The sequence below is a fragment of the Ceratotherium simum genome, chromosome 8 (assembly GCF_057802395.1).
Source record: "Ceratotherium simum simum isolate JZ-2026a chromosome 8, ASM5780239v1, whole genome shotgun sequence".
In the NCBI taxonomy this organism is placed as follows: Eukaryota; Metazoa; Chordata; class Mammalia; order Perissodactyla; family Rhinocerotidae; genus Ceratotherium; species Ceratotherium simum.
Window position 1 is genome coordinate 39,915,054 of NC_141907.1, and position 24,867 is coordinate 39,939,920.

Here is a 24,867-nt window from a genome sequence, read left to right on the forward strand (position 1 = left end):
TCATATAAGAACAAATCTTACCAGGCTCTCTTCTGCAATGTATACTCTCAGCTTAAGCTCCAATTTCCTTTTGTAAAAGGGGAATTAAGTAGCAGAAATACAAGCAAAAGAAAAAAATGCTAGGCTGACTTGTCAGAATAATGGGTACATTCTAGACTGCCTCATTTAACACCATGAATTGGAGCTATTCCAGGATTAGCCAACATTTTAGTTCTCAGAAGAAAATAACACTGTAGCCCTCTGTCTTCCTTATCTATTAAACAAAGGCATCCAATGATAATCTCTATTTTCTTCAAGTCTTAACTATTTCTCGTTTCAGCCAGTTGATACGAAGTAGGCTACAAAGTCTTGAGTACTTGTCTGCTGACCTAGTGAAGCTGGACTGGTGAAGAATTCAAGCATTACGTTATCACTGAGTACCAACAACATTTAGAGAGAAAAGAGAAGACTTCTTGGAACAAAAGGCAAAAGTTACAGAGGCCAGCTGACTTATCTCATCTCTCCTGGTAATGTACCCCCGACCTCAGCCCACTGCCATATGGTGGGTGATTGGACTGGGCGGCAAGTGAACCTGGAAATAGACTGGGCAGGGCTGCACTAAGGACAGTTGTTTCTTAGTGTCCATAGCATACAGGTCTATGCATTGATTTAACAAGTACTCTTTAAGACAGTTTTGGGTCTCACACTGCAGGTCTCACCTGTGGTTTTTGGCTGCGATTGGGGTTGATGGCCTCCCTGATGGTAAAAAGGAAGGAAAAAAAGAGATTAAAAAGAGTAACGGATAGAGAAAGAAGTTTTAGAAAAGAAACCATGTGCAATACTTCCAAGAATCAACAAATACATTTACCATTCAGGAGATTCATAGTTAAGTGGTTCTAGAAAGAAGCAAAAGTTACCATATCATAAAAATATTCATTAATCAACTGACCATACAGACCCCAATCAAATATCCCTTCCACATTACTAGGTTCTACTTCTTTGCTGGTCATTTTCTCTCACTGAATGAAGGAACGCAAGAGTCAACAATACAGCTGAGGGCCGGCTCCTTGGCTTAGCGGTTAAGTGCGCGCGCTCCGCTGCTGGTGGCCCGGGTTCAGATCCCGGGCAAGCACTGACACACCGCTTCTCCGGCCATGCTGAGGCCGAGTCCCACGTACAGCAACTAGAAGGATGTGCAGCTATGACATACAACTATCTACTGGGGCTTTGGGGGAAAAAATTAAATTAAATTAAAAAAAAAAATACAGTTGAAAACGAAATATCAAATATTCAAAAGATGAGGGTTTTCAAGAAGTCAAAGAGTGATACTGGAGAACTGCTCCAATCACACTCAATGCCACTGGTAAATAAGATCTTGTAGTTAGTTAGCTAGTAAAAATAAATAAAATAAAATAACAATATGGGCCGGCCCTGTGGCTTGGTGGTTAAGTGCGCGCGCTGCGATGCTGGTGGCCCGGGTTCGGATCCCGGGTGCGCATCGAGGCACCACTTCTCCGTCCATCCTGAGGCCGAGTCCCACATACAGCAACTAGAAGGATGTGCAGCTATGACATACAACTATCTACTGGGGCTTTGGGGGGAAAAAATAAAATAAATAAAATCTTAAAAAAATAAAAAAAATAAAAAAAAAAAATAACAATAGAAGTGTCAAAACAGAATATAGAATGATTTACAATTAAAATGTTAAGATACCCTGTAGCAGACTGCTTTTTGCTCCCTCCCCCACCCTTCCCCTCTCCCCACACCAATCCATTCCACCCTTCATCCTGGACGTATGGGCTAGAGACAATAATTCCTAGCCTTCTTTGCAGTTAGGTGTGGCCATCTAAGTTAAAGCCAAAGGGGACGTGTACAGAAGTGGTATGCAGGCCATCTTCACCTTAAAGACAAGCTACTTTCCTGGATTTAGGGCATTTTTCACCTTCCTACCAGCCGGAAAATGCACATGGCAGACTCAACTTTCCTTATGCATTCAAGTCATCACCCTAAGGAGTGGGGAGGAAAAAGACAGAACTAGAAACTGGTCCTTGAATGACTTCATGGAGCAGAGCTGCCCCACCAGCCTAGATCAGCTAATCTACTTTGTGGGAGAGAAATACACTTCTATCTTATTTTAGAAATTACATACAATGGTTTCTTTGTTATAGTGGCTTAACCTTTATTCCACGTAATAGTTACACCCTTGCAAAAACTGATAAAGCTTTCTAACAACGCTTTTGAAAAAAATTATCCTCTTTAGAACTGTGCTGAAAAATTCAAATGTAAAGTGAAGTCAAATTTTTTATCATGCATTTTCATCAGAAAAATTATCCCAAGGAAACAATTAATATTTGATTTACTCTTTGTTCTAAGAGTTAGCTATTATAATCTAAATGGTACCAAATATGAGATAAAAATCCTTTATTTTTCAGGATAAAATCTGAATCATATTGGGTTTTTTTTTCTTTTACTACTTACTATGAAATTTAAGTGGATCCACTTTAAGTGACGATATTCTAGCACTAATCCTCCTCAGATGAGGGAATTTCTGATATAAAACAAATATTTCTCTTTCTGCTTCCTGCTACCTCAGACAGAAACAATAACTAGTGAAAGCAAGGCATGAATAACAAGCTTCTCAAGTGGGTAAAGTGATTTTCAGCACCTTTTAATAGGAGAAAACATGAGAATAAAGAAAAGTAATTTGGAAATTATATAGAAAATAATCAAATACCAATATGTGTTCCTTGGCTATAGTATTCTGTTTATTTTTTTTTTTGGTGAAGAAGATTTGCTCTGAGCTAACATCTGTTGCCAATCTTCCTCTTTTTTTGCTTGAGGAAGATTAGCCCCAAGCTAACATTGTGCCAATCTTCCTCTATTTTGTATGTGGTTGCTGCCACAGCATGGCTGATGAGTGGTGTAAGTCCCTGCCCAAGATCCAAACCCGTGAACCCCAGGCCACCGAAGCAGAGTGCACCAAACTTAACCAAGCCACGGAGCCGGCCCCTCTAAATTATTCTTAATGAGAACCATTCATCTATGTCAACATATTCTTTACTTATTTTTAAATTTTATTTATTTATTTATTTTTTCCCCCAAAGCCCCAGTAGATAGTTGTACGTCATAGCTGCACATCCTTCTAGTTGCTGTATGTGGGACGCGGCCTCAGCATGGCCGGAGAAGCGGTGCATCGGTGTGCGCCCGGGATCCGAACCCGGGCGGCCAGCAGCGTAGCACGTGCACCTAACTGCTAAGCCACGGGGCCAGCCCGTCTTTTCTTATTTTTAAAGTAGGAATAAAGAATCCAAGTCATTGTTACATTCAATTTTTTTACAGAATGAGAAAGTCTCTTTAACAAAAAATTTCAAGAACAAAAATGGAGAGAGATTGAAGAGGATCCAATAGATGTTAAAAGTCTTAAGAGACATCTTAACCAGCTGAAATGCATGAGACAACTGTGACAACTGGATAATGATGATATTAAGGTTTGTTGATAAGATTCGTTTGATGATATTAAGATCTGATGATACTAAGAGAGTGTTAGGTTGTTTTGGAGTTTTTTGGAGTGTGATGATGGTACTGTGATTGTATTTTTAAGAGTTCTTATCTTTTTAGATATACATATCGAAAAATTTACAGATAAAATAATGTCTGTGATTTGCTTCATAATCTGGTAAGGGGTATGTGGGAGTATAGACGAAATAAAATTGTTCTTCAGTTGATAACTATTGAAGCTGAGTGATGGATACAAGGGGTTCACTATTCTATCCTATTTTTGTTTTATGTTTGAAATTCTCCATAATAAAAAGTTTTTAAAATACATTCAAGGGAGTAGCATGGTTTTCCACGTCCCTGTCATCTAACCTTTTGGAACTGGTAAGAAAGAGAAGAGAAAAAGAGGAAAGGAGGAAGAGAAAGGAGAGAGAGGGGGAAAAAAAGAGCCAAGGCAAACAAATAAGAATAGAAAAAAGTGGGTGGGCTCTCCTTCCTCTTATTACCACCCTACCTAGCTCATCACAAAAGCTCTTCCTATGATTCCAAGGATTCCTGAGTCAGGCGAGCCTCATGATAATGTAACGTGACACTATCTCTTCTCCAACAAACAGGAATATGTGGTTTCTAGCAGCCAACAATAAAACCACAGTCTAGGCAACATCTGTCCTTGTTATAACTCCTCTCTTCCCTCTATTTCCTTTCCTTTCCCCTGTTCAAATGTTATGGAAACAGAACTTTGCTTGTCAAGTCTACAGCACGATAACAGGAAAATTCTGTACAAATTAACAAAGCGCCAGTCATGTAAAGTGCATATATATTCAAATTACAGTTTTTTAATAAAAGAATTATTGAAAAGATCACCCAAGGTGGGCAGCACAACTGAAACTACAGAGCATACTAAAACAAGAAGGCAAATTAGACAAGAAAACTGGTTACCCTTACTTCCAAGGCTTGTGGGACTCAGCTGATGAAGAATTTACAAAACTGAAATGCCAACTGTTATACACTTGATCTCTAAGAGGAAAAAAATAAACTGATAAAAATACTAATTCCTTAGAAAACATTTTCATGTATCACTCATAACAAATAAAAATTATAAACTACATTCAAAAACTATTATAAATATAAGCTATGATCTAATCACTGCTTGGAAAATGTCCAGTGACCTTTTTCATATGTCCTATCTCTAAGGAAGTAATGGATAACATACTTTCCTATTCTTTGCTCCACCCATCACTGTCATTATCTGACCTCCTTGTGACATGTAATGCTGCTGTTTTTAAAATGGACGCAAATTTATTGACACTCCTCCCATTAAAAGTCAAGGTCTGCATCTCCTTCCCTTGAATTTGAGTGGGCTTTTGACTCCTTCGACTAATACCGTACAGCAGAAGGGATACTATGTGACCTCTGAGGCTAGGCGAGAAAAGGCCAAATAGCTCCAGCCTGGTTCTTTCACACTTCTCAACTCTTTGGACAGTTCCTCTCGGAATCACCATACTGTCCCTCTAGCCACCATACTGAGAGAAGCTCCCACCAAATGGAGAAGCCACATATAGATGTTCTAGAACAGAATTCCAGTGGAGCCCAGCCTTCAAATCATCCCAGCCCAGGAGCCAGACACATCTATCAGAGAACTTTCAGATGATTCTAGCCTCAAGTCACCCGAGTCACTCCCAGTTATCAAGTTTTCCAAGAAAAGAGCAACAACTTTGCGGAGTAGACACAAGACATTCCCACTGTGCTGTGCAATTCTTAACCTACAGAATCCATGAGTGTGATAAAATGGTGGTGGTTGTGTGCCTTTAAGCTTAGGGTGGTTTGCTACATAGCAATAGATAACTGGGACATAAAATACATTATCTCCTTCTTAACCACCCCATTTTCATTTCATTCCTCTCTAATCCCTGTCAACCTTCTTCCTTCTGTTAAACGTTTCCTCTTCTTCACTCATCCATCTTTTCACCATTTCCAGTTCATGAGCCAATTTATCCACAGGAATAGTTTCAGATATTCATGTAATCATTCATTCCGACATTTACTGCACAGCCATGATGTATAAAGAACTATGCATGAGGCATTGAGGTGGTTACAAAGATGAACAAGACATAATCTTTTCTCTAGGGAGGCATGGGAAAAAGTGACTTAAAAACAGAGAGCTACAGGGCCAGCCCCGTGGCTTAGCAGTTAAGTGCACGCGCTCTGCTGCTGGCGGCCCGGGTTCGGATCCCGGACGTGCGCCGACGCACCGCTTCTCCGGCCCCATGGCCGCGTCCCACATACAGCAACTGGAAGCATGTGCAGCTGTGACATACAACTATCTACTGGGGCTTTGGGGGGAAAAATAAATAAATAAAATCTTTAAAAAAAAAAAAAAACAGCTACCATACAATCTGTTAAGGGCTACAAAAGTGGTATGGGCCAAGTGTTTTGGAACACTAATAGCCCCTAGAAATCACTAATATGTGATCACTAAAGAGGAAACAATTAATACTCTTTAAAGTATCATGGACCACTTCAATGAGGAAAGGACATATGACAGAATTTTGACAGATGACTAGAGATACATCAACACATAAATAAAAGTAGATGTTAATGTTTTAGTCTTTATAATCACTTCCTTATGTAATGCACATGAAAATTCTTTCTCAAAAGTTGTTTGAGTTTAATCAGAATTGTAAATAGGAAATAAAAGTAAAAAATGACACATGTTCACCATGTCATTTTCAGAAGTTTTATAGTGGCTCTCCACCATGAGTTTTAATTTTGAGTATTTTGTTAGTATAGAAAAGAAGTAGTTAAACAGAAAAGCAATAGCCTTAGTTATAGAAGAATGACTCTTTTAATTACACATATTCCTCACTTTATAGACCAGATGCATTCCAAGTATAAGCTGAAATTGAAATAAACTTTAACTAGAATAATTTTTCCATTTGGGTTAAATTATAGAATCAAAAATATATTCCCACAGAGAAAAACATTTATTCAGTACACATGGTATAAACCTTTAGAAAGAAACAAGTAAATGATGTTGGGATCCAGGCCATCTGAACTGAGGAATGGTTTCACAGAGCTTCCAGAATTTTTCAAAGGTTTGAACAAAAATCTGGTATTTTACAAAACTTTCCCTTCACCATCACTCTACTACTTTTTAGTTCCTTCTCCAAAACACAGAAAAGCTAGACACTTCTCCTTTTGGGGTGATACCTAAGCATTAAATCTCAATATCATGTTTTGCCAACAGACGATCACATATTTCAATGAACCTTAAGATTCCATGATTTGAGAAACCATATTCTATAAAATAAATCAATGCCCATTTTTTTTCAGTGCCATGTGAAACTCTGAAAATCAAATTTAATTAAACAAATGATATTAATATTTAGATAACCACAACAGAATAAATTAGTTAATATGTGAATGTATATGTGCATATACATATGTTATACATATGTATAAATCTCCATTCTGTTCCACAGCAATTTCTCAAAAGCATATTTCCAAGTATTTCTTTTCCCTCTGAATACTCTGTCTTACACAAATCGAAAGAAAGTACAATATTTAGCATGATCTAGTAACTAGTATACTGTCTGAAACACAAGAGGTATTCAATAAGTAGTATTAGATGACTTAAGGATTTCACCTTATTTAAGCCTTGATGGCATTTACTTCAGAAGCCAAACCTCAAAGGCAACGGGAGCATCTACTTTAGACCCTTCACCATTTTTAGCTTCTCTTATTGTCACTAGACAGACTTGAAGAAAAACCTCCTATTTCAAAGGTATCTGCATTTTAAATCAGCAGGGTCTTAGAATCATAAATTAATAAACAACAGGATTTTCTTCCCCAAGATGCTCCTGAGGATTAGTTCTGTCCTAAGCAAGAGGTTCTTCTTTTCTGAAGGGGCTGGCAGCTCAGAGCTTCCTCATCTCAGAGGCCCAGGCCAGAGTCTCGCACATCTCTGATGTGTGAAATGATGGTGTTTCCACCAAGCTCTCCTGCTCTCATTTCTTTAATGTGACAGGTCTTTGTCCACCACTATTTCAAATCCCCTGTGAATATACAAAAGTGAGCCTCATGGTATAGAAGAATCTTCTCTGCCCTTAACCAACAATGCAACTGAGAGCAAAACTCACAAACTCTGAGGGCCCTGTGATGTCATCTGTAAGAGTAACATGCTGAAGCTGATATCTCTAATGTAGTCTTCAGCCCTTAAATTCTACATAGCTTGACTTTCTAGAAACCCACTTGTTATCCTTACTACTACTGTCTTAAATACAAAAAATTCAACCATCTAGAAGGCAGGCCTATACGTTTTGATATATTAAAATACGAAAATTTTAATTTGTCTCCTGACAGAGTTGGAGAAGACATAAACAATGGTTCTTTAAACATTATCCTAAAGATTTCTCTCCCTATGTCACCCTCCATTATCTTATTTTACCAATTAATGACACTGGAACTTCTGGCTAAGCAGCATGATTTAGTGGAAGGAATCCGAACTTTTGAGTCTGATTGACCTGGTCTAAATCTTAGCTTTACCATTTATTAGCTGTATTTATGCCAGTTACTTAACTCCTTTAAGACTATTTCCTTACCCACAAAATAAGGATAATGATATCAACCTTAAAAGAGTATCAAGAGGCGTAAATCAGAAAACGCACGTCAAGTTTGTTACACATAGCAGATGCCCAGGAAAGCAACTGGTCAGTTGGTCGTTGCCACACCTTTGTTCTCAACTGATACACACTGACATATTCAACAACTGTTAACCAAGCATCTGCTAACTGCCAGGTACGTTATCAGGCTCTGGGACACAAGATAAAGCACAAGACAGAGCCAACAAGTGGCCACAGCCTAGGAGAGCCGACAGATATGACAGAGGCTAACAATTTCATTACTATGCCGTTAAGTGCTATTCCATAGACGGATACAAGCCTCAACTCAGTCTGGAGATGGGAGGTGGAAAGATTAGAGAAGATGATGTCTGAGCTGGGCTAAAGGCTGAGTTAGTCTACCCATGGAAGAAGGTGGAGCAGGGGCACATTGCAGACCAAGGGCTCAGTGTCACGAAAGGTGAGTTTGAAGAAAAACTAACACTAAAAACAGCTTCCATTAATTAAAATATATCCTATTTCAATAATCCTGCCTCTCCCCAACTCTCATCCAAATGCACATATATATTCCCAAAGGAGAGAATGCTATTTCCACTATTAAAAAGAAATCAAAACCCAAAATGATTCCTTTCCAGCCTTGTGTTTATTTGTTCATTCATTTTTCAACCAAACAATGTTTATGTAAAATCTACTCTACATCAGGCACTGTGACAGGATACAACAGTGCCACGGCAAACACAGGCTCTGCCTTCATGGAGCCTACACTCCAACGCGGTTTTGATCTGATGCCTTAAAGAGCCTTCTCCTGCAAAATTCCTCTTCTCAACTACTACACGGAGGACAGGGACGTATTGTATCCAGGTCATTTAATTACAGAAAATGAGAGATGGACACTAATAATTAGAGATCATTGGGTCCAAACCTCTCAATTGAGAGATGAAAAAATTTAAATCCAAAAAAGCTGAGTTGACAAATATTACCTCCCTTCATTAATGCTATTATCAATATCTAAATTTTCAAAAATTAACTACTCGCCATAGCTGTTTTTCGAGAACACTACATTAAAATTATGGGGTTTTTTCCTAACGTCACTCAAAAGGTAAGGTTTCACACACATGCACAATCACATAGTCCTTTAACTTTTAAAACTGCACCCCACTCAGTATTCAATTTCATTAAATACGTTAATACACATAAAACACTCAGAACAGTACCTGGCACATAAGTACCATGTAAGTGTTTTCTATCAGCGTTGTCATTTTAATTTAATTTAGATGGTATTACTATTAATCACCAAGAAATTAAAATGTGCAGGAGTACATGATACCTTGGCAGGTGCCATTTTATAAATGAATAAATAAAAGCAAAGAGAATGTAACAGAAATAATAATAATAATACTAGTTTTGAAACTAGAAATCTAGCGTCCTTACTCCCAGACTTCTAGAGTAAAAGTCTGGCTACATTAAGCAGCTAAAGAGATACATGTAAAACATTTATTTTTATTGATTTATAATTTATACCAAGTATACATCCAGAGAGAAACTGAGAAATCTTACAATAAAAATAAATGAACAAATTTAACTAAGAAAGTACAAGATTTATGCACTGAAAAGTACAAAATACTGTTGAAAGAAATTAAAGAAGACCTAAATAAATGCAAAGACATCTGTATTCATGGATTGAAAGACTTAATATTTCTAAAATGGCAATACTTTCCATAGGGATCTATAGATTCAATGCAATCTCTATCAAAGATCCAACTGTCTTTTTTTGTTTTTTATAGAAACGGACAAGCTGATCTTTAAATTCATACAGTAGTGTTGAATAGCCAAATCAATCTGGAAAAAACAGAACAAAGTCGGAGGACTCACACTCCCAATTTCACATTCCCTTACTACAATATTATAGTAATCTAAACAGTGTGGCACTACATAAGGACAGATGTATAGATCAGTGATATAGAATTAAGAGTCCAGAAATAAACCCACACATCCATGGTCAGCTGATTTTTGACAGGGCTACCAAGACCATTCTATAAGGAAAAATAGCCTTTCCAATAAATGGTGCTGGGACAAATGGATATGAATGAATTTGGACCCCTACTTCACATCATACACAAAAAATGATCTCAAAATGGATCAAAGACTTAATGTAAGAACTAAAATTATAAAACTCTTAGAAGGAAACATAGCTGTAAAATTTTGTGACTTTAGATTAGGCAATGGTTTCTTTCTTTCTTTCTCTGTGTGCGTGTGTGTGTGTGTGTGTGTGTGTGTGTGTGTAAGATCAGCCCTGAGCTAACATCCATGCTAATATCCCTCTTTTTGCTGAGGAAGACCCAGCTCTGAGCTAACATGTATCACCAATCGTCCTCCTTTTTTTTTTTTCCCCAAAGCCCCAGCAGATAGGCCCCTTGGTGTCATGTTTAAGAAACCATTGCCGGGGCTGGCCCCTTGGTGTCATGTTTAAGAAACAATTGCTGGGGCCAGCCCCTTGGCATCATGTTTAAGAAACCATTGCCAGGGCCGGCCCCTTGGCGTCATGTTTAAGAAACGATTGCTGGGGCCGGCCCCGTGGCGTAGCGGTTAAGTGTGCGCGCTCTGCTACTGGCGGCCCAGGTTCGGATCCCTGGCGCACATCAACGCACCGTTTCTCTGGCCATGCTGAGGCCGAGTCCCACATACAGCAACTAGAAGGATGTGAACTACGACATACAACTATCTACTGGGGCTTTGGGGCAAAAAAAAAAAAAAGGAGGAGGATTGGTGACAGATGTTAGCTCAGAGCCGGTCTTCCTCAGCAAAAAGAGGAGGATTAGCATGGATGTTAGCTCAGGGCTGATCTTCCTCACAAAAAAACAAACAAACAAAAAAAAACATGACACCAAGAGCATAAGCAACAACAAAAAAAATAGATAAATTGGACTTTATCAACTTAAAAACTTTTGTATGTCGAAAGACACTATCAAAAAAATGGAAAGACAACCCACAGAATGGGAGAAAATATTTGCAACTGATATATCTGATAAGTGTCTAGTATCCAGAATATATAAAGAACATTTACAATTGAACAATAAAAAATAAAATTTAAAAATGGTTGAAGGACTAAAACAGACATTTCTCCAAAGAAGATGTACAAATGGCCAATAAACACATGAAAAGATTCTCAAAGTTATTAGTCATCAGGAAAATGTAAATCAAAACCACAATGAGATACTACTTCACACGCACTAGGATGGCTATAATCAAAAAAAAATGAAAAATAAGAAGTACTGGCAAGAATGTGGAGAAATCGGAACCCTCATAGATTGCTGGCAGGAACGTAAAATAGTGCAGCCACTGTGAAAAACAGTTTGGTAGTTCCTCAAAAGTTAAACATAGAGTTAACATATGACTCAGCATTTCCACTCCTAAGTATACGCCCAAGAGAACTGAAAACATAAAAACTTGTACACAAATGCTCAAAGTGGTATTACTCATAATAGCCAAAAAGTAGAAACAACCCAAATGTCCATCAACTGATAAACGGATACATATATCCATACAATGGAATGTTATTCCACCATAAAAAGAAATGAAGTACTGATACACAGTACAATGTGGATGAACTTTGAAAACATTATACTAAGAAAAGAAGCCAGACACAAAATGCCACATGTCGTGTTGATTCCATTTATATGAAATGTCCAGCAGAGGCAAATCCATATGGACAGAAAGTAGATTACTATTTGGATGGGATGAGGGAAGAATTGAGGAGTATGGGTTTTTTTTTGGAGTGACAGAAATCTTTTAGAATTAGTGGTGATGGTTGCACGACACTGAAAATATACTAAAAACCACTGGATTGTACTCTTTAAAATGGTTCAAATGGTAAATTTTATGTTATCTGAATTTACTCTCAATAAAAGAAATTTAAGAAATACATGTATTAAAGAATACATATATAATATATATGTAAACAATATACACATGAGAATTAAAAGTAACAGGAGAAATCAGAAACCAAAAGTCAGGAAAGAAACAGAGTGGAACCAAAGCTTATGCAGGGGTTGGCTCTCACACCAGCACATATGGCAAACACTGAATATAGTCAAAAGTAGCCTTGGATATTCCATAGAAGACACGGCCACAATGGCGACTGACACACTGTCTCTGGGGAAGTCCAACAGAGCATCGGCAGAAATGTCCAGCAGCACTGGAAGTTATATCAGTTAGCTTCTGATGAGAACCACCACAACCAAAAAACCCCAATCCATAATTAGTAGCATAAAAACAATAAAAATGTACTATTTCTCATGATTCTGTAGGTTGGTTGGGCAAAATTCTGGCCTCGATGTCTAGGATGGCCTCACTCACATTTCCGGACACTTGCAGGCTATGAGCCAAGGCACCTCAGTTCCCTTCCATGTGGCCTCTTCAACAACACAATTTGGGTTTATTCCTATAGTTCCCAGGATTCCAAGAGCAGGAAGAGAGAGCAGGCCCTAGTGCACAACACATTCACGTCTCTCAGTGCTTTACCCTTGCTATTGTCGCACAGGCCAAAGATAGTCACATGGCCAAGGGCAGAGTCAGTATGGGAGGTGACTACTCAAGGTGGAGTAGATATGGGGAGAGGAATAATGGAGGCCTTTTCGCAAACAATCTAGCACAGAGAAAAATAGATTTTTGGTGCTTTGGTTTAGCATTAGATAAAATAGTGGGCTTGGACTTAGAGGACAGTTTGTGTGAAAAAGTACTTATTTTTAACCACTAAAATCATATTCAGCACTGTGAGACGCTCAAGGGACAACCTTTGCAAACTAAGACAGATGAGGGAGCAGCAGGTTCATACATCTCCCAATGCTCACCCCTCTGGGGCATATGCTCATCGAGCGGAATGCAGAATAGAATCACCCATGCTCTTTAAAAATGTTGTTTCTTTCTCTCTTTTCTTTGTTGACCCATAGAGTGGAATTCCCCTCAGTCAAATGAACATATGGTACAATTCTACTATACACTGTTAACCAAAACTCTGAGACATTTATTGCAATTGTACATTAAATTTGGAGCTTCTCAAAACCCAGGGAACAAATAACAACACAATGCCTCATAGAATAGTAATTTTTTATGATACACACCAATTTATCAAAAGAAAAACTTTACCTGTCATTAAATTCTAAGGAGAAACTAGTTTATGGGATCATAAAGGATAACGAAAGAAGGACATGATACATCTTCAACATAAGTTTGGGCAGAAATTATAAAAATATTCCTCATCTGGCTATTTCATATATTAACACTCGGTAATGGCTTAGTAAATAAAGCCTTGGTAAAAGCATTTTTATGTAGGCTGAGCCAGATAGGTTACGTTCTTGTTAACTCAAGAAATAGGAATAAAGTACAGAAATAGGCAGATAGGTAATATGATCCTTGGTCTGTATCTGTTAAATATCTGTTAAATAAATAAAATAAATATCTTAAGCTCATTTTTGGCAAAAGTTGAATGAAATTCAGTTTAAGATTTACTCTCCAATATGTGACAGAAATGTAAATATTACGTTAATATAATATAAACAACATATTTGTGTAAAATTTTTTTAAACGCTAATATGTACCCTCTTGAATGACTCAATGTATCAGAAAACACCAACAGTCACAAAGATCTACAGCTTCACACTAGAAGCATTTACATTTTGAGATTCCAACTTCATCTGACTTAAGCCTTGCTTCCTGACTTTATGATATTTCTGCTATCACTGAGTTAACATTCCTCAGATTGCTATAGATAAGAATTACTAAGACCCTGGCAGGTGTCCTTTTCAGTATTATTTCTGCCAAACCAGAAAGCTCCAAAAGGCAGAGTGGCGACAGGTGTGGTTCTCAGTTCACAACATGAACTGCAGAGGCAGACACAATAATATCTTAAATGAGCGAAATAGCAAAGCAGATTCAAAGCAATTACAGAAAAATCTTCCAAGGCTGTGAAGACACTTTAAGACAGGGTACTGCATCTTTTCACACCACCCCCCTCCCCTACCACACACAGAGGACATACCCCAAGAGGGCTGATGAAAACAGGTGCTTAAATATCACCAAATGTATACTTGAACTTAAACAAAATACATTTTAAACCACCATTTATTTAATACATTTGCTTTACATTACACTTTAAAATTGAAGTTATCCTCCTTAAAAGGCACAAAAAGCAAAACTTCTATTGCTCAGCTGGAATTCCAGAAGGTGTGCCTTGTCTAGGATCTACTGTACTAGCCAATCACCCTCAAGTCTGCTAGTCTCTGCACACATGGTAGTACCTACATTGCCGGGTGCAACTGGTTCTTTATATTGATCAAAACATCAGGTCATACTGGTATAAGAACCTGCACAAGGAAGTAACACATTAATTCACATTCCCTTCTTAGCTCTGCCCAGGACCTGCCCAACTAGTTGCCCATATCAAAATCTAAGAAACTGAATTTATCAGCTTCACTATCATTATAAGAAACACTGAGCACCACCTACAGAGACAGAATAATTCCCAAGAGGTCTCTCCTCTACAACGGTAGCTGAGTGAGCCTAATATTCAGGCATTCAATCTGCCCAGTGTGACAAAAGAACTCATATATATTTCCCTATCCGGGCTGATGGCCAAAACTGTTCCAATAGTGGATATACCCTTTCATTTCAAAATTAGAAAGAAAACGTAGAACCCAAATACCCCTGAAGAAGGTAACACACTGACTAAAGTTTATTCCAAATTCTCAATCCCATCCTCTCTTGCCATCACAAACATTTCTGGCCTGCAGGCTCCCCCTCTCTTTGGGGCACCTGTAGCCTCTCTACTGGATCATCCCCTTTGGCACAGTGGCATCGCTTACATTCCCAAACATAAACCATTCCCTTGACCCACATTCACCTCCAACTACCAGGTCACTTCTGAGTCCTTTTAGAGCAAAAGTTCTTGAAAGAAGGGGTTAGGGTTGCTGTCCCTACTTCTCACCTCATGTGCTTTCCTCAAACCACTCCAGCTGGGCTTCTGTCTCCATCATTCTAAGACTGCATTTGTCAAGGTCACCAAGGACCTCTTTGTTGCCAAACCCAGTGGTCACTTCTCAGTTCTTCTCTTATCTCACCTCCCAGCAATGTTCAACACAGCTGACCATTCTCTCCATGAAATACTTAGTTTCTCTTGGTTCTCTGTGACACGATAGTTTCCTGGATTTTTCTCTGATCTGCATCTTCTCAGTCTCCTTTGCTGGCTTCTATTTTTCTGCTTTACTTCTCAACACTGGTGTGCACCAGGGCTCTATCCTGGGCTTGCTTTGCTTCTTCATCTATACATTCTCCTCAGGGGTGGCCTCACCAAGTTCCACGACTTGAAATGGCATCTATATGTTGATAACTCTGAAATCTACATCTTCAGCGCTGTCCCAAAGAACCTCAGATTTATATATCCAGTTGCAAACCTGACATCTTTATTTGAATATCTAACAGGTATCTCAAACATAACATGGCTAAAAGAGAACTCCAGATATTCCCTAAAACTTTCTCTTTACCTAGTCTTTGCCATCTGAGCCTCACCATCTCCCCAGCTGCTCAGCCAGAAATCTAAGAGTTATCTTTGATTCATTCCTCTCTTTCATACCTCAAATCTAATGCATCAGCATGTTTGGACTATACCTCCAAAATATTCTAAACCTGAATATTCAAGTCTCTACTTCACTCTTCTCCCATTAGTGCAATAGACTGATTGCACTAATGGCCCTGATTTTTCACACCTCCCTGTATCTTTTCACATCTCTCTGTATCCCCGTCCTTTGGCAATGCCCTCCTACACTAAGTGTAGGTGCACCCATGTAACTTGACCCTTGCCTTGACCAAATGGGACAACAGCAAATTGACACAAGCTAAGGCTTAAAAATCTGCTTGCTTGTTTCTACTTCCCTCTTGCATCTTTGCAGTCACCATGAGAATACGACTGGGCCAGCCTGAGAATAAGCCCAGGCTAATCTACTAGAGGGAAGTAACATAAATACAGAGGAGAGCACAGTTGTCCCAGCCATCTCAGCTAAAGCCATCCTAGACAGCTGACAGCCAGCTGGCCCTCCCAAACACATCAGAGAACCCAGGGAACATCACAGAGCTGCCTACCTGACCCACAGCTGATCACAGACACATGGGCAAGCCCAGTCAAGATCAGCTGAGCCTGGGCCAGATCTGCACAACTACCCAGCCACCCCATCAACTAATGAGCAAAAATAAATCCTTATTCCTGTATGCCACTGAGTTTATGGGGATGTTTGTTACATGGCATTACTGTGGCAATAACTGATAGAGCCACCATCATCCCTTGTCAGGACTATTGCAATATCCTCCTAATGGGTCTCGCTACTTCCTTATCTTCTTATAATCCTTTCTCCATTCATCGATCAACACAAACTTTCAAAAACATAAATCAGTTCATGTCCTCAGTTCTGCTTAAACCCTCCAATGGCTTCCCTGCACTTAGACTAAAACCCAATCTCCTTAACCTAGCATACCACCTACTTGTCCAACCGCATCTAGTGTCATTCTCCCCCTGGCCCACTATGATTCAACCGCACCAGCCTTCTTCCTGTTCTTCAAACACAGCAAACTCATGGCATGGTGGGGTCTTTGCACATGATGTTCCCTCTACCTAGAAAATCATTCCACCTGCTCTCTCTCCCTCTCTCTCTAGCCAACAACTTGTAACTCAAATCTCAGCTTAAATGTCACTTTTGCAAAAGGCCTTCCTTGACTACCCAATGTAAAGTAGACAACCAGTCATTCTCAGACACCTATTTTAATTCTTTGCATGATACTTACCACTACATGACATTTTTCTTAATTATTTTCATGTGTGTGTGCTCTCCCCACTGTATTCACTGTATCCAGTGCATTCACTGCTGGATCCTCAGCTCCTAAAACAGTTCCTTCACATAGTAGGTACTCATTAAATGTTTGATGAATGCTACTGGACTTATGGAATAAATGAATGATCAGATCCTTTCTGAGATGAGGTTTTTACAAAGGAGGAGGAGCTAGGCAAGCTACAATGGCAAGGGATAAAAGACAGACTGATTCTGAGTGATTCTAGAAGCAGAGAAAATAGTTCACCTAATATAAAATGTACATATATAATATGTACAATATATAAATATATTAATATTTACATTAATTTATATATTAAATATTATATATAAATTATATAATTTCATTTTGCCACCTGAGCCTCACCATATAAAATTAATAATTATATATAAATATAAAATTATATAATGATAAATGTACAAAATATAAAATGAAATCAAGAGTTTGGACTCTGAAAACAGCCTAGAATGGAAGCTTGGCTCTGCTCCTTCCTAGCTGTGTAAACACGGACACACTACTCACTTCTCTGAGCTTGTCTCATTATTTATAAAATGGGGTAATAATTACTACTTCATAGAGTTGTTGTAAAAATCAAATAAGAAAATATATATAAAGTGCTTAGCATGGTACATGGATCATAGTAATTTCTCAACATTAGTGATGACAATGATGGTGGTGGTGGTGCTGATACCTAAGTCAGCCCTGCTCTTATTGATTACATTAGCATAATCCATAGTATGTCACTCAACCTGTTGAGTCTACCTAATTTTTTTCCAATCTTCAAGCATTTCAAATTGTCCCTTCTCACCAAGAATGGAATGAACATAGGACCTAGAGCCAGAAGAGCCGGGTTCTGGCTCTGGTTCTGCCACTAACTAGCTGGGTGACCTTGGGCAAGTGACCAACTTCCCAGACCTGAAAGTTACCTTGTCACCAGCTCTGTCCATGCCCAAGGCAGGAGGTGCCGGAAACATTCGGCGAATAAGTGTAGGTATCAGTATAACATAGAGACAAGGAGGCAGAGAGACAGGCAGGCACGAAATCACTCCATTCCATTCCGGAATACAAACAGGAATATCTCAACACCTTAACTCAAGGCTTCCCAAACTGTATCTCTCAGAACACTAGGACGGGTCAGATTATACCAGGCTGTAATCTCCTAAGGGCAGGGACATTAGCTGATTTTATTCTCTACTGAAGGACCAGTGGCCAGCGTAGTGCCCAGAACATACTATCATAGTATGTGCTTACTGCACGCTTGTTGAATGAGTGAATGAACAAATATACTCGGGAAAGGCTGGGTTAAACAATGTCAAACTGGTTTCTTGTGTGCATTTCTCAGAGCTTTTAATACTTGACTAGGATCTGTGAATCATATAGAATGCAGTGTTTCCCAATCTTATTTGATCACGGAACTCATTCTATTTCCCTTGAACCTTATTAACATCTCCCAGAGTTGTAGTATCCTATAAAACAGTTTGAGAAACATCTTAAGCTTATATAAGTCATTTTTACCATCAGGAAATAAACAAGTTATCTTACTCTTTATACACAAGGTAATTAAAAGGCCAATTAATTTGATTCATATCTAGTACGCAGCTGTTTTCTCCTAGCATCCTACATCTTCAGATCTCCCATCACCAGGCAGAGCCTCAATCTCTCCTATCTCCTAAGCAGCAGGTGTCTTGCCTGGTTTCTCTGCCCTGCGCCCTGCTCCCTCATAACCAATCTGCTCTGCAAATCCTTCCACCTTTTCTTCCACTATCTCTTCTCTCTACGTCCCTAGTCTTATTATGAACTTTCTTAAACTGCTTTAATTACTCCTCCTTTTATAATCAACCCAATAAAGCTTCAATCTTGTAATTTACAATATCATCCTACCTCTGAAAACTTTTCAAAGTACAGTAGTCCCCCCTATCCATGGAGGATATGTTCCAAGACCCCAGTGGATGCCTGAAAATGCAGATAGTGCAGAACCCTATATATACTATGTTTTTTCCTACACATACATACCTATGACAAAGTTTAATTTCCAAATTAGGCACAGTACGAGATTAACAATAACTAATAATAAAATAGAACAATTATAATAATATACTGCAATAAAAGTTACCGTAGATCTTAGCCACCTCAGCACACAATTTTTTTCTTTCCCTATTAAGTTGAGAACTTTCACCTTTTCACTTAAAGGAAGCACTTTAAGGCTTCTTTTTGGCATATATGAATTGCCAGCATCACTATTCTCACACTTTGGGCCCATTATTAAGTAAAATAAGGGTTACTTGAACACAAGCAGTGCGATACCATGACAGTCAATCTAATAACCCAGATGGCTACTAAGTGACTAACGGGTGGGTAGCATATACAGCGTTGGATACACTGGACAAAGGGATGATTCACATCCCAGATGGGACGGAGTGGGACTGCACAAGATTTCACCACGCTACTCAGAATGGCAGGCAATTTAAAATTTATGACTGGGCCGGCCCCGTGGCTTGGCGGTTAAGTGCGCACGCTCCGCTGCTGGCAGCCCGGGTTCGGATCCCGGGCGTGCACCGATGCACCGCTTCTCGGCCATGCTGAGGTCGTGTCCCACATACAGCAACTAGAAGAATGTGCAGCTATGACATACAACTATCTACTGGGGCTTTGGGGGAAAAAATAAATAAATAAATAAATAAAATTATAAAACTTATGACTTATTAAAGAGCTTCTACAAGACAAATGAAACCAGAATCAAAATGAACAGACAACCCACCAGCTGGGAGAAAATATTTGCAAAACATATATCTGACAAGGGATTGATCTCCATAATATATAAAGAACTCACACAACTGAACAACAAAAAAACAAACAACCCAGTCAAAAAATGGGCAGAGAAAATGAACAGACACTTCTCCAAAGAAGATATACAGATGGCCAATAGGCACATGAAAAGATGTTCAATATCACTAATCATCAGGGAAATGCAAATCAAAACAACACTAAGATATCACCTCACGCCCGTTAGAATGGCTATTATCACCAAGACAAAAAACAACAAATGTTGGAGAGGATGTGGAGGGGCAGCCCTCATACATAGCTGGTGGGAATGCAAACTGGTGCAGCCTCTATGGAAAATGCTATGGAAATTCCTCAAAACATTAAAAATAGAAATACCCTATGATCCAGCTATCCCACTACTGGAATCTATCCAACGAACCCAAAATCAACAATCCAAAGAGGCTGATGCACCCCTATGTTCACTGCAGCATTATTCACTATAGCCAAGAAGTGGAAGCAACCCAAGTGTCCCTCAACTGATGACTGGATCAAGAAGATGTGGTATATATATACAATGGAATACTACTCAGCCATAAAAAAAGACAAAATCGTCCCACTTGCAACAACATGGATGGACCTGGAGGGTATTATGTTAAGTGAAATAAGCCAGAAAGAGAAAGACAAACACCGTATGATCTCACTCATATGTGGAATATAAACCAACACATGGACAGAGAAAACTGTATTGTGGTTACCAGGGGCAATGGGGGTAGAAGGTGGGCACAAGGGGGGAAAGGAGACATGTATGTGGTGATGGAAAAACAAAAATGTACAACCAAAAATTTCACAACGTTATAAACTATTAAAACATCAATAAAAAAAAAAACTTATGACTTACTTCTGGGATTTTCCACTTAATATTTTCAAACCACAGTTGACTGTGGCTAACTGAAACCATGGAGAGCGAAACCGCTGATAAGGGCGGACTACTATACTTCTTCTCCCTTTTATAACAAAGGCTGTTCCTTCTCTTGCATTCTTCACAGTGGACCCTCCTTAGGGTCATTCCTTAATCTTAAATACATATAATAATGTCAAATCCAATCTGGGTTCCCTCTTCCCTTCCTACCACTTATTTCCAAGTGCTCAAGCAGGTAAATACACCAGGCCTCTTCAGATCTCCATGCCTTTGCTTGAGTTGTGCTCTCTGCCTAGAAGAGCACCTATTGAAATCCTACTCATTTTTTAAGGTCCTGATCACAGGTAATCTCTTTTATGAAGTCTCTCTTATTTTCCACTTCTTCCACAATTAACTACTCCCTTTATCTACCCCAAGACAACTGCACAACTTACCGCAGACATATAAAGTTAGTTGTACATCTGAATGCAGAGATGGCAGAGTTGGGAGAGAAGATCATGAACCAGGTGAGTCTATCAGGGAGAATGACAGAGAGGCTGGTGGCAAAAGGAGAGACCAGGAGGGTATTTGCACAAATGGCTTGAACTCTAGAGGAGAAAGGGTTTCAGCATGACCTCGAAGCAGCAAAGGGAAGCCAGGAGAAGGCTACGGCAGAGAGAGCTGCAGAGCAGGGAGTGTTCTCATTCTGTGAGGCGGCTAGGGTGTGGGAGAGTTGATTCACAATGGAACAATGCCCTCAGAGGGCCAGAAAGATTTGGAAGGAAGCCAGTAGAAGGATGGAAGTGCAGAATCACAGGGGAAGTGAGAGTACATAAGACAGCTGATCAGAGAGGCTGGGAGCCAAGGAAACTGGGAATAAGAAGCAAAGCTTTGGCGTAAGCTGGCTGAGATCCCAGATGGGGTCAGAGGCCAGAGGAGTTAAGTGTTCAACAGTCTTTGATCAGTAGTCAAAAGGAGGTTGATGAGTAATTTTTCTAATGTCTATGAAGAACAGATTTCTCTAATGCTCCACTCATGGCACAATCCTGATCCCTGTGTGTGGGCTGTGCCATAGGAGTAGGGGCTGAGAGGAGTGGTGAGGAGGGGTTGGGCGTGGTATCTCCTTTCAATAAGGCAGGGCTTATAGACCTAAAAGGGAAGAAGCAGGCTGACCATACAGAGTCTACAGGGATCAAAAGCTTCCAGGCACAGTGCAGGCAACAGCAGGCACCAAGGCCCAGAGGTCGTGGGCTCATCCAAAGGGTACACAGAAAATGGCAATGGGAAATCCAAGACAAAAATATTCATCTTCTGGGGCCGGCCTGGTGGCAGAGCAGTTAAGTTTGCATGTTCCGCTTCAGCGGCCCAGGGTTTGTGGCGGATCCTGGGCACGGACCTACTCACTGCTCATCAAGCCATGCTGAGGTGGCGTCCCACAGAGAAGAACTAGAAGGACCCACAACTGTGATATACAACTATGTACTGGGGCTTTGGGGAGAAAAAAGAAAAAGAGGAAGATTGGCAACAGATGTTAGCTCAGGGCCAAACTTCCTCAAAAAAAAATATATTCACCTTTTGAAAAGTCTGTATATTAGGCAAGGCTCTTTCGATTGCAAATAACTAGATTTAAGCAAACAACAACAACAAAAGGAATGTGTTTGCTCACATAACCAAGAAGTCCTGGGATGCTTCAGGCACATGTGAATCCTGGGGTTCAAATACTGTCTGTGCTCTCACCACCACTCAGGACTACTTCACACTGCGGGTCGGCCTCATTCATTCTCTCCTACTTCAAACAGCTTCCTCTAGGTAGCAGGGAAAGATGGCCACCAGGAGCTCCAGGTTACATCACTCTGGCAGCAAAAAACTCCCAGAGGGAAAGAATGCCTCCTGCCCTGAACTGGAGGCGAGAAGGAGCCTCACTGGGCGAGCCTGGGTCGTGTGCTAACCTCTGAACCAATCAATAGAGGCACTTCTCAGATTGGCCAAGGCTCATGACCACTCCTGGAGTTAGCGTCCACTCCACCCAAACCACATGAATTGGAGACAGAGAAGTTCCCCAAAGGAAGGAAGTCTGGGCTAACAAAGAATAAGTCCACTACAGTGTGGTCACTTGTCAGTCAGGCCCCAGACACCAAGAGAGAAGCCCAGTCCTGCTACTTAAAGCACAGAAGGCTTTGAAGTCAGAGAGAACTAGTTTTAAATTTTAGCTTTGACATACTAGCTGTATGATCTCAGGTAAATTACTTAATTTCTCAGTGCCTCAGTTTCCTCATTATAAAATGGGGCTAATAATAGTGCCTATCTCCTGGAGATGTTTAGAAAGATTAAATGAAATAATGCACAAAAATTGCTAAACACAATACTTGACACAAAGTGATCGATAAATGGTAGCTATTATTAGTAATAACAACAATCATGACAATTATTATTATTTAGAACAAGGATACTACATGAAGGATGAGCTGTGAGGGTCAAATTTCATTAAGGGCAACTCAAGACAAAACACAGAGGCCCCAGGGAACACTGAGATAACAATTCAAATCAATAAATGTGTCGAGCATCAACAGGTGTCAGGCACTGGGAATAAATTATGAATAAGACACATATGGCTTCAAGGTAAAGTACCACGAAGAGTGACGAGGGCTCTGTGACAATATTTTAGGAGGAGGAGAGATTGACTAAAGCCGCTTCGCTACTTTCAGCCACAGGCTGTGGGCCCTGGGAAAGTGCTGGGCATACAAGAGAACAATGCCTGGGCCCAACTGTTGGAATGCTAGGAAGGAACATAGGGCTACAATCACCCCACAAAAAAACAGTTTGGCATGAATTAGGAAAAAGTGCCTTCTTCTTTAAAAACTTTACTTCTATCTTCCAAAAAAAATCACAGTAAATAAATAAATCTACTAGGTCTACAATGTGAATGACATCCCAGACTTTTGCAGTGTATAAGTTATACAACTGTACATGGTAGCCTTGGGTCCATGCAGGGAAGATGAGCGGGGGGCTGAAAAGAGTCAGGGGATAAGGGCAGGGATGGAGCATCTGGGAGTCCCTGGGCCTTTGGGGACAGAGTAACTTAAGAGTAACTTTTTCTATAGAGCTGCGCCGTTCAATATGGTAGCCAATTGCCACAAATAGCTATTGAGCACTTGAAATGAGGCTAGTGCAACTGAGGAACTAAATGTTTTATTTTTACTTAATTTTAATTAATTTTAAAATTTAAAACTAAAGCAGTATAAAATATTTTTCCATTAACCACAACTTTATTGTTTGGTCAGACTACATTTCACTTTACCCACTGCACCGTATAAGATGTCGTATTGCATTAACTGTATTGTATTGCTCATATCAAGCTCCTGACTTGTTTCTGGTATCTCAGTAATAATTTTTATGTGATTACATGGTGAAAGTATAATATTTTTTATATATTGGGTTACACAAAATATATTATTAAAATTAATTTCACCTGTTGCATTTCGCTTTTTTAATGTGGCTACTAGAAACTTTTAAATTACATATCTGGCTCACAGAATATTTCTATTCAACAGTGCTGCTATGAAAACATTTTAGGATCTATAGGGTCAAGGGGCTTGGAGTGATACCCAAAGGACCTGATTGATTCCATTCTGTTTGAAGCAGACCTTTATGTTCTCTTCTAGGTTGTCCAACTCTGTTTACCAGGAAGGAAAATAAGAGAGGAAGAGGAGAGGAGCATACCTTAGTGTGTACAGCTCAGTAGACCTGCGAGAGTACGCTCTGGAGTTAGACCATACTGTTCTGAAGTCTGGCTCCACCACTTCACCAGATCTCCCTGAATCTCCCTGAGCTTCAGGGATCTTCATCTGCAAAATGTTGAAAATAATCTTGCCCACTTCATAGAGTTGTCAGAAGGATTAAATGAGATAATCCACATAAAGAGTTTAGCATGGAGCCTCGCACATCTTACGTGCTCAATAAACATTAACTACTGGGAGCAGGTGGGGCATTATTTGGGAATAAAGAAGATGCAGAGGAATGGTCTCCCTGTAACACTGAGCTCAGTTTGCCTTAGTATAAGAGGGCGCACCTTGTCCATATATCTTTCTAGACTGAAGAGTTGGATGGGAATATTTTACTCAATCTTCTACGCCACTGATAAAGGTATTTGCTTTTCTCTAAATCCATTATGTCTTTAAGGTACATTGACAAAACTATCCTAGATGCTGAAGCATATGAAAACAGGTAAGATGGCATTTC

At 39.5% G+C, this 24,867-nt stretch overlaps 1 protein-coding gene across 4 annotated transcripts in view; it reads right to left on the reverse strand.

Annotated features, from left to right (window-relative positions):
- Window positions 1-24,867, reverse strand: part of TEC (tec protein tyrosine kinase) — a 131,249-nt gene that overhangs the window by 96,825 nt on the left and 9,557 nt on the right. Inside the window, exon 1 of one of the 4 annotated variants that reach the window (XM_087434273.1) lies at window positions 699-1,065. The exons of 2 other annotated variants lie outside the window; for them this stretch is intronic. In XM_087434273.1, the coding sequence (XP_087290399.1) occupies window positions 699-812 (114 nt within the window). In that variant the 5' untranslated portion in view covers window positions 813-1,065. Of the gene's footprint in view, window positions 1-698; window positions 1,066-24,867 lie in introns of those variants that run through there. One more of the 4 variants, XM_087434272.1, reaches the window with a different exon arrangement.